General features: G+C 37.4%; 1 protein-coding gene, 1 long non-coding RNA gene and 1 other non-coding gene across 3 annotated transcripts in view; 1 reads left to right on the top strand and 2 right to left on the bottom strand.

The window, feature by feature from the left end:
- LOC109826814 overlaps window positions 1-716 on the bottom strand; it is a 19,703-nt gene extending 18,987 nt beyond the window's left edge. The window contains exons 1-2 of the mRNA XM_020393835.1: window positions 713-716; window positions 3-298 (exon numbers count right to left, since the gene is read on the bottom strand). Of these exons, the coding sequence (XP_020249424.1) occupies window positions 3-298; window positions 713-716 (300 nt within the window). The remainder of the gene's footprint in view (window positions 1-2; window positions 299-712) is intronic.
- TRNAH-GUG lies at window positions 3,003-3,074 on the bottom strand. The gene has a single exon. It is a non-coding gene; the product is annotated as a tRNA-His (tRNA).
- Window positions 5,785-6,680, top strand: LOC109826031. Its single transcript, XR_002243168.1, has 4 exons — window positions 5,785-5,808; window positions 5,911-6,135; window positions 6,224-6,311; window positions 6,388-6,680. It is a non-coding gene; the product is annotated as an uncharacterized LOC109826031 (long non-coding RNA).

The raw sequence follows: 11,423 nt of genomic DNA, 5'->3' as shown, positions 1-11,423 counted from the left end.
ACCTCCTCATCAGATCCACCGGCCTGAACCTCACCGAGGTCCCCGGAGGCGGCCGCCACCTCGCCGGAGCTCTCCCCAGCCCTGGATCGGCCGGAGACATCACCGTGAGAGTGTAGAGCGCGACGCTGAACGCGAACAAGACGATGACGGAGATGTAGAAGACGCCAGATCGCCGGCACGGCGACATCAGCTTCCGCCGGAGGCTCCTCCTCTCCGCCGGAGATCGATTCGGTTGTCGCCTCGGCATTGCCGATCGACTCCAACCTCGGACTCCCTTTCTTCAAGTCCTTGCTCGATTCTTGATGCGAGAGAAAGAATTAAAATGGGTTTATAGAATCGTTAGAGCTCAGAAGTGATGATTAATGATCTAAGATTAACGGTGGGTCCGCTGGGCCTGCGGATCTTTTTTAGCTTAATGTGTAGTGGGAAATATGGGAACTTGGGACCGGTTTATGGAAAGGGATAATAACAGCAAGAAGCACCGACAGTTAATATCTCGCACGTGAGATTCACGTGGATGTTATTAGTAGTAGTAGGGCCCCATTTTCCAGTCTAAATCCCATTAGAAATAATAAGTATGAGCTCACAGCTCATTTTGTTAGAAGAGCTATTAAGAGATAGTAACATGGTCAGACCTATTTTGTTATATCAAAAGGTGTGGACCTCACCACTCTTGAAAGTTTATTTAGTAAAATGAGCAGCTACCTCTTACCCATCATTCCACATTAAATCTTTTAAGGGTATGTGTTGGGCAAAATGCACTGGTATTTCATACCAATTCAATCAAGTTGTGTCATGTGACACTCATTGTTCTTAATTAACTTTAACACTTTTAATCATTGCCATCAGAATTTTCATAAAATAACAAATCTCCTAACCATGATTAATATATTAAAAACCTCTAAAATTTTCAGATTGCAATAACGCCCAAAAATTGTGGAAATCCAAATCCCTAAAAGTTTCATACTTTGCATTTTACCCTAAAAAATGCAAAAACAAATCCCTAGAAAGTTTCCAAATTTGCAGTTTATGGAAGTTTTAGACTTGTAGTTACCCTCAAAAATTACATAAAATCACCCTAAAGTTTTAGGCGGTTTTATATAACTTTTTAGGGGGCAAACTGTAACTTTTGAAACTTTCTATTTTTTTAAATTTGGGGGGATAAACTACAAATTATGAAACGCTTAGGGGCTTTTTTATAATTTTCAGGGGGTAAATTGCAATCTGAAAGATTTAGAGATTTTTTAATAAATTAATCATGATTAGGAGATTTATTATTTTTATGAAATTCTGATGGCATTAAAGAGATATAGATGCTTAAGAATAGTGAATGTGACATGTCACAATTTGATTGAATGGGAGCATACATTAATGGTATTCAAAGAGCATCGAAGATTTTTTTTTCCCCTTATTTTGGTTAGGATTATAAATTTTTAGGCTGCGTTTGGGAACTTGGATTTGGGCCCTGGATTTAAAATCCAGGGTATTAGATTTTAAATCTTTGATTTCAAATCCTAGCATTTAGTAATGACATCCAAACAAATGATTTTATCAAATCATGGATTTTAAATCCTAGATTGGAAATCCCTTGATTTTAAATCAAGCTTCCAAATTCAAATCTTAGTTCCCAAACGCAGCCTTAAGGAAGATAACGTGGGGAAAGATAAAGTAATTTGGGGGATCTAGAGATTTTGTTCCCCTTACGTTGGGTGTAATGAAGGGGAAGGGAACTATTAAAAAAACACTATTACACCTAATAGTTTTATCATTCCATAAATTTCTAATAATAAAATGATCTAATGACATTTTAAAGTTATTTATGTAGATTTACATATATTCTCTTACCTTTACTTTATTAAACTTCTCAAACGACTTGTAATAAGCTCCCCCTGGTTCTCTTACTAAATTCTCAAACAAGTTGTGTATGTTACCTTAACTTTATTTTTCTTATCTTATGTCCACTTAAGTTTCCTTCACTAAGAGCAAATCAAACAAGCCCCAATTTCAAGGAATATGAACATGTCTAGATTATTCGAGCCAATTTAGTGTTATTACTAGTGACGAGACTTTCTCTTAAAAGGCTTGAGTCTTCTTTATAGTCTGAGGCCTCAAATCGGGGTGCCATTGGACGTAGGAGTCCATTGACCAATTGTTTCCATTACCAAACAAGAAAATCGTTTTCCAGATGAGCACGTTGAAGTTAGCTATTAAAATTAATTGTTTTCCATAAGTAGATTTAGTTATGGATTTAAAATAAAAGAGAGATTTTTTTGGATAGATAAAGGTGCATCATCCGATCCAATTAAAAACCATGTATATCATAGAAACACATCACATATTTCATAATTGGCCCTATGATTTTGTGTACAAAATTAATTTCTCTCTTGAGAATAAAATTTTCTATCTCAAACTTGATTGGCTTACAAACATATGATAGTTTTTCTTAAATTGATTTTGGGGTGGTGGTGGGGTTCTTATTCTACTCCGTGTACATCTTTAGAAAAAGGTAAACCAAATAAAAACATGATTTTGCTAAGTTAAATATTACAAGAATAATAATCAAATGAGGGGTCCTAACAAAAATATTACTGTAGAAACTCTTTTGTAATTGGAGGGACAACGTAACACACGTAATTTTTAAGAACAACAACCAAAATCAAAGGGCTTTCGGAGAAAGACATCAAATGTCCGATAATTTGTCTCATGATTTGGGTCCAAAATCAAATTCTCTTTATGGCTTACACAAAAAGAGAACCTATATAACAATTGGTCTCATAACTTGGGTCCAAAATCAATTTACCTTTTGAGGATAATGAGTATTTTGATATCAAACTTTACGCAGACAAGCACATGATAAAAGCTTTCCAAATGGGTGGTCCTTTGTTATAGGCATTTGAAAAAAAGGCAAAAACAAAAAGTTGGAAATTTGAAATTGTGATAGGGGATAGAATTCCGTAGTTAATGCGGGGTCTACCTAAAATTTTACAATAAAAGATAATAAATGTGGCTGCTGGGATTCGAGCCCAGGTCTCTACGGCCACAACGTAGAATTCTAACCACTAAACTACAGCCACGTTGCATGCTGTAAACGTTCATTACCTATATAAACCTTTACTTCATACTTCTATTCATACTTCTATCAAGAACAAAGTCTAGTTGGCCCCCAACCTTTTTACCGTTATTCTAATTAGCCCTTATGTTTTTGTTTTAATCTAATTGGCCCTCAACTTTTCAATCTGTTATCTTTCTTAGCCCATTTTCGTTAAACCTCAATTTGATAGGGATATTTTTGTCATATTGTGATGTTTCTATGGAGGGAAACTGCTCTGATTCCCTCCAACTACCTGCGCATCATTTTTTTGTCAATATATCATTTTTTTATTTGTTAGTGCGTCTCCACTTGAAGGTGGCGAAGAGCCATTTAACCTCATCTCCAAAATGCTAATCTTAAAGTCTATTAGCTATAATGCTTTTTCTCATGTCGTTTTACTTAACCTTCTCTAATGTCAAAATTAAATAATAATCCTTATTACTCTCTCTCTCTCTCTCTCTCTCTCTCTCTCTCTCTCTCTCTATATATATATATATTAACCTCATCTCCAAAATGCTAATCTTAAAGTCTATTAGCTATAATGCTTTTTCTCATGTCGTTTTACTTAACCTTCTCTAATGTCAAAATTAAATAATAATCCTTATTACTCTCTCTCTCTCTCTCTCTCTCTCTCTCTCTCTCTCTCTCTAGCCACGAGAACCATTTATACGGGACTACTAGTCCCGCATAAATGTCGACATATATATACCATCTGCCCTAAATTCCGCTATTCCCCTTAGAATCTCAATCTCTCTCCGCCTTCTCTCTCCACCTTCACTCCCAAACCCATCTCAATCTCTTCACCCTCACTCCCAAACCCATCTCAATCCCTCCCAAACCCATTGAAATCTCTCCAAAACCCGAATTTCAAACCCAATCTCCATCTCTCCCAAACCCTAATTCCACACACAAAGCCAATCTCCATCTCTCCCAAACCAATCTCCATCTCTCCCAAACCCAATCTCTCTCTCTCTCCCAAACCCAATCTCTCTCTCCCAAAGCCAACTCACCCCCTCCTCCCTCAAATCTGACGTCGAACTTGATCTCCGATGCCAACGAAATCCGATTTCGACAAGGTAACAATTTCAATTTTTTTTCATAAATTTCTCCAATTTCGTTTAGTTAATATGTATATTTAGAGGTATATCTAGAGGAAATAATGAATTATGATCATCAATTTGTAAAATATCTAATTTGTATACGTCAAATTTTAATTCTTCAGTTAAAATGGCGAATGGAATTCCGATTATTTGCTTATTCAATGGGAAATTGAGTGTTGGAATGAATAATTTGCCTATATATGATGGAGGCTCTAGGAAAATGTTCATGTTGTCTAGAAATTGCAATTTCGATGGAATGATGGAGCAAATATACAGAGTTACCAGAATTAATCATGCCGAAAATGCCATTAAGGTCTTTTGTAATTGTCCAATAAATGAAAAAAGAACAATTGCGGTAGAGATCACCACTGATGAAGAATTGAATGACATGATACAACTTGCGGATAAACAAATCGCAATTGAGTTGTTCATTGAAAATATTCCAAAGTCTGGGGTTGTCGAAGTTTCGTATGCTCACGGAGAGTTCTCTCGCATGCTTGAAAGTCAAATCTCATTATCTCAAAGTGCCTTGCACTTAAAAAATGACGCAGGTGCAACGTCAAGTTACATGTTTCACAACGTGTATGATGATATTTCAGTTGATTTACCGGTTGGTGGTTCTATAAAAGAAGATGACGAATATGTAGATGCTGATGATGATAGTGAAGATGTTGAGTCTGAGGAGGAACGTCTTGATAGTATGCAGTTCGCAACTGGAGAGAACAATGATGATGCAAGTTGGATGAATGCATATTGCGTAAACAACGATTATGTAGAGTCTGAAGAACCGTTACCCGAAGAGTTTGAAAATGATGAGTGGGTAAATAACTCACAAGCTGAGTTAGTTGAGCCTGGTCCTAATTTCGATCGACCTGAGGATATCACTTTCAAAAAAGGAGATCTATTTGAGAATAAGGAAAGCTTAATTTTCGCTATACGTGAATGGGCAATTAGGAACCGGGTCAAATTCAAGCCGGTGAAATCCAACTCAACTAGCTACCATGTAAAGTGTTACTTCAATGAGAAATGTCAAGCCGCTTATACAAGTGCTGCAGACGATAGAAATTTAAAATGCCCATGGAGCAATTAGGAACCGGGTCAAATTCAAGCCGGTGAAATCCAACGCAACTAGCTACCATGTAAAGTGTTACTTCAATGAGAAATGTCAAGCCGCTTATACAAGTGCTGCAGACGATAGAAATTTAAAATGCCCATGGAAGCTTAATGCAGCTGTTAGGAAAAAATCCAACGGACAATTTGTGATCTCAAATTATTGCGGACTTCATACATGTTGCAATCCGACTGTCGCTAATGATCATATGACAGCGACTTCCGCTTATATAATGAAGCTAATTATGCCCGAAGTTAGGCGGGAACTTGATCTTACTCCAGGACAGATAATAACAACGGTTCGTGCTATGAAAGGCATAACTATATCCAAGTCTAAAGCATATGATGCACGAAGGAAGGCGTTGACTAAAATATTTGGAGATTGGGAAGAATCTTATCAAAAACTTCCACATTATCTTGCAGCAATTAAGAGGAATAATCCGGGTTCCGAACATGAGATAGTGTCTAAGCAGGTCTCGTCGGAAGTAAACATAAAGTGCATTTGAGGTAAGACGGGTCATAAATTGTTATTACTTTTATACTTTGATAAGAAGATATTTTTTCTCACTATTTTTAGAAAATCTGACTAACTTCCACATTTTTCAATAGGTGGTTACCACTTCTCGAAGACTTTGACGTGTGTGGGACATTATCCTGGGGTAGTGCTGTTTTAGCATATCTATATCGAGAAATGTCAAAGGTTGCTTTAATGCAAAATAAAGAGCTCAAAGGCTGTTTGACATTGTTACAAGTTTGGGCATGAGAGAGACTGGTTTTGAAACCGCGATTATGCGAGATCCGAGAGTTGGATGGACAGATTCCACTAGGCTGCAGGTAAAATTCCTCGAATTTAATATCGTTTGATATTTTATTTTTCATTTAAACTTTTGAACAAAAATCTATCGTATATTGTGTTTTACAGATGGAATGTCACTAAAGCCTATAATGAGGTCCCGGCTAGACAGTTAGACTTTTACAGGGGGGAGCTCGACCGAATGAAAATTTTTCAGGTATGAATTTGAATTGCAATCGTTTAAAGCTATCGATATATTTCAAACAACAGTTAATATATGAATTATTTTGCAGTTCGAGTGGCAGCCATACGCACCTTACCTACACCGTCTACCGCTGATTTGTATGGAGGGACACGGCATATGGCGGTCCAGAGTTCCTCTCATTTGTTTCGAAATTGTGGAGATGCACGTACCCGATCGTGTGTTTAGACAGTTTGGACTCACACAACACGCTCCACAATTGGTCGAAAAAATAGAGAGAAAGGCGGCTAAAGGTGGACATCAGATTAACTGGCAGCGCACGCATCAATCATACATAGCTCGGTGGAATGATCGGCATCAACTTATTATCGATCCGCTTTATCCTCCGATGTAGAAAGTCGATTACATAAGATGGTATTGGGGGGTTACCCGACGTTGGATAATCACCCAAACTGCGCCTCCAGTCGACGAAATCGAGATTCGCAACCAACAATCTCGATATGTACCAAGAGGGTTAGATGAGAGGCGATGGGTAAGTAAATTGCTTTAGATTATAATAGATTTTTCAATCTTTATGTTAGCTTTTGGTTTATTATATGAAGCAATATTTTTATGTAATTGTAGATAGACGCATTGGACGATGTAGTGGGGGATTGCAAATGAGGGTATAACTACCGCCATAGGAGATTCTGTGGACGTATCTATATTACAGCGGATAGTGGCGAGAGTTCGTAGAGCTTTTCAACAAACTCATGAGGATCGACATGAAGGTCGTGAGCAGGTGGATCTTGAAGATACTACATATGTGCGCCACCGTAGACGTGATAGATCTTGCACGCACGACGATGAAGCTGGCCCGTCACAACAAGCTGGTCCGTCACAACAAGCTGGTCCGTCATAGCCCCACACACAACCAAAGAGCGAGCATATACAAGCTCAAGACGAAGGGGGCCGCCGCCGATCTCAGCGGGTGCGAAGGCCGAGACAACGGGGGAGGGGTGGATTTTTCCTTTGTTAGTTTTTCCATGTAGATATACGGGACTAGTAGTCCCGTATTTTTGCTGGGCAGAGGCAATGTGCCTCTGCAAAATATACGGGACTAATAGTCCCGTACATTTTGCAGAGGCAATATGCCTCTGCCCAGCAAAAATACGGGACTACTAGTCCCGTATTATTGCTGGGCAGAGGAAAATTGCCTCTGCAAAATATACGGGACTATTAGTCCCGTATATTTTGCTGAGGCAAGGGAAATTCGCTCTGGAAATTGTACGGGACTAGTAGTCCCGTACATTTTGGTGAGCCACGAGAAGCTCACAGAAAACATACGGGACTACTAGTCCCGTATGTTTTCTAATCTCTAATTAGTGTATTGAAAACATACGGGACTAGTAGTCCCGTATGTTTTCAGGCCAAGTTTTTGAAAATCGACCTCTTTTTGACCAACAGGCCAAAAAGAGGTCGATTTTGCTAAATATTTAGCAAAATGGTCGATTTTGCTAAATATTTAGCAAATGTGGTCTATTTTTAAAATTTTTCCTACAAATGTTCATGAAAAGGTCATGCTGTCAATAATCTTATAGGCGCATGCCTAGCTTCCACAAGTTACAAAAGAAAATCCAAAGTTGATAGATATAATAGATCAAGTTAACTTTATTCTTAAAGCACTTGAGCATATATAACACGCTTATAAACTCATAGATGCAAATGACAAAAGAATTAACCGTCAAATTTGAAAATCATCATCATGTCTACCAAAACGAGCGCCCAATATCAAGAGCTAGTTGGTTAAGTTCACACATATAAACCTGTGCGTTACAAAAGTCTGAACATATTAGCTGTGGGTTACAAAAACAACATAACAAGCACGTAGATGCAATAAACTGTGTGCTTAACAAACACACACAGCACACCATTGGTCCGATGACGAACCACATTTCCACACCAAACTCAAGCAACCCCCCCCCCCCCTCCCTCCACCTACAGCCGGGGTGGGCTTGTGCAGAATCCTGAAGTTACTTTTGCCTCGTCAAATTCATTCTGTATTTTTGGCATCGACCCCTCTGGCCTACTCAAGGACGCGTCTGTCATCTTCTTTTCTAACCTCCTCATCAAGGGTCTTCTAATGTCTCCTAGCGTTGCCGAGATGGGCTTACACCTGAAAATAGGAAAAAATATTTGTCAATAAATAAGAAAATATCATATGGATGACTGTTACAATATATTAAACCATTTTTGCCTTATAAGTTCTCCTCTGTTAAGGCATTTTTTTTCTTTTGCATTACACATTTTTCCTTGACATTTTTTTTCTCTCTCTTGTATTGAATTCTTCGATTTAAAGGCTCCAATAAAAGACCCGGCCTAACTTTTAAGTGCGCCCATTAAGGCCAATATAGGTGTGGGTCAGGTCCATAAAGCCTAATACAAGTGAGTCATGGGTGTGTGAGGTCGTTGTTGGGTTAATTTGAAATTGCTATAGAAGTAATTAAGGTGATATATAATGAAAAGAAATTATGTATGTTGATAGAAAACATGAACATAATATTATTTTGAGATTATAGTTAGACTAAATAACATGAAGAAATTATATATGTATGCTGTCACGACCACTCCCTTGAAATTTCCTCTCAAGTGTGATGCATCTAAACCAATGAATGGTCTGCATCCCTCAATAAACCCTTTCTTTAGTGCAGCATAACAGATATATATCCTCTGAAACCTAGATTCATCCTCTGATTGTGGATAACATTTCTTGACAGTAGCCGTTGTGCATAGATTACTCTCCACCAACTCATTACAATAGTCATAAATCTTCTTAAATTGGCTCTCTTCACTTCTATAACTTTTTAGTAAAGCCATCTTTCTAGCCCAATATGTAGTCCTTTTCATATCAGTGATAATCTCATATGGCTAAATATATGTAGTGCTCATCATCTATCACATTGTCACCTAAGCCTATATTTCCTCCTCTTCTCCACAACTTTTCTCTTTCCATTTCCTTTTTTGTTTCTATTTAATTCATTTGTATAAGCTTCATCCTGATTTTCCCATTGCAAATTTCTTTCATCATTGAGTGGTTCATGTTCTTCCTCTTCAACATGAGACCAATGGGGTTATGTGGAGATATTGGACATAAATAATAGATAAGGCATTCTTAAAATTTCATGGCTCGTCTTCTTAAGAACCTATAAGCAACCTTTCATGTGATATGCTTGTGCAATTAGAGTTTAAGTATAGTTTTATCTCATATTTTTCTATGATTTCTTTCTATTGCTTGCGCTCTTAATTTCTGGAAAATCGAGATGTTGAATGTGGGCTTTGGCGTTGAGGGAGAAAAAGAAGAAGGGTTTTTCTATAGAGTGTCCAAGGGCACTCTACAAGACATGAGAGAGATAGAGAGAGGTGAATAGTAGAGGGGCCCACTGTTTGCATTTATTTCCGTTCCCACTATTCACCTCTCTCTATCTCTCTCCTCGCTTATAGAGTGCCCAAGGGCACTCTATAGAAAAACCCAAAGAAGAAAGGAGGAATGAGCTTGGGTTTTGGTAGAGTTATTAGCAGTCTTGGCCCTCGGGTTGGAGGAGCTGTTAATGAGTAGTTTGGATATTTTAGGTGAGGACCATAATTGTCAATTTATTGTTGGCATTAGAGTTACATTTAAAGACAACATAATATACCCTCTCATTTATGATCTCAACTAACCATATAGACTTATATCAACAACACACAATGAAGATCCAAGAGAATAATATCAAAATATGAAGATTTAAGGATCTCATATCAAATTACTAAAAGATTTAAGGAACTAATATAAAAAATCCCCTAAACTTAAAACTCATTTCCTCCTTCACCCCTCCCCTTCTGTAATTATTGAATCTTTTGCTTACCCCTCCCACTATAATATCTCAGCAAACTACTAAGAAGACAATTTTTTTTTTACGTAATGGCAGCCAGACTTTCAAGTTGCTCTCTTTTTCTCTTGGTGTGTGTGTTTGTGTATGTATGTATGTAATGTATGTATGTGTGTGTGTAAAAAGGGAAATATTTATGTTTTCATTTGCAGTTACTTTTGTTTTACTTTATCTTTTAGGCAAGGCATGGGGATAGGCAGATTTATATATGAAATTCAATAAAAAACCTAACTTGCTTCGGCCCAGTACAGATTTACATTAGGCCTAGAATATTTCAGAGTAACAAGTTTACTAAAGGCTCATTCTGGAAACCCATCAAAATAGCCATCAATATGCATTTGGGATCTGCTGTCTACATGTTTTGCAAATATTCTAACCTAAGGGTTTATTTCGTCGGCTGCAAGCAAATGAATGATAATGCAAGCGAGTAAGTTGTATATGTTAGATTACAAGAATTATAATTCTAAGTTCTCATCACAACATGGAGTTCTGGTGCAGCAAGATGGTTCTTCGACGTAATATCAGAAAAACACAGGTTCATGTCTTATGGGTCACGAATTTTTTCCAAAATGGATTTCAAGAATATGATACCATTGCATAAATCCATATTTTAGCCCCATAGCTCTTCGACATGCAACCAAGAAGTTAGAATTGTGAGTTAAAGCTCTTTGCAGTTGAAAGAAAAGCTGAAGTCACGACATACACTCAAATTTGTGCAAGTCATTGACTGCGGCCGGAAACCATTTGACAATACGGTTACAACTGTACTTATTAATTGTATTGAAATAAACAATTGTGAATTACTTAAAATATCTCAGATATATATATGTGCAACTACAGTTGCAATCACTGTGCTTAAGCTTGATAAAAAAACACCTAAAACTCATTAAAATCATGTGCTAATAATTCAAAAAAGCCTTTTCTCATAAGTAGGACAATCCTGTGCTAATAATTGCAAGACAAAGACCTCAAAGCAAATATACCCACATTGTCTTTAATAGCCATCTGATCCAATAGCGGCCCAAGTCCTTTGTCCCATGCCAATGGCTAACGGAGCCAACATATAGAAAGAAACGAGGAAGGAGAAGTAACTTCTCTCCTTTTTTTTTCGTCTACTCCAGCTTTTTTTGACTGAGATTCATTGGGTTGTTTGGTGTCGATGAGGATGAAAATAGGATAGAGTGCATTTAATTCTATTTACAATTTATTTTGTTTTGCG

Source organism: Asparagus officinalis, chromosome 10 (genome assembly GCF_001876935.1).
Source record: "Asparagus officinalis chromosome 10, Aspof.V1, whole genome shotgun sequence".
NCBI classification, from domain to species: Eukaryota; Viridiplantae; Streptophyta; class Magnoliopsida; order Asparagales; family Asparagaceae; genus Asparagus; species Asparagus officinalis.
Note: the sequence above shows the minus strand (reverse complement) of the source record. Positions and strands in the feature narration are given on the sequence as shown.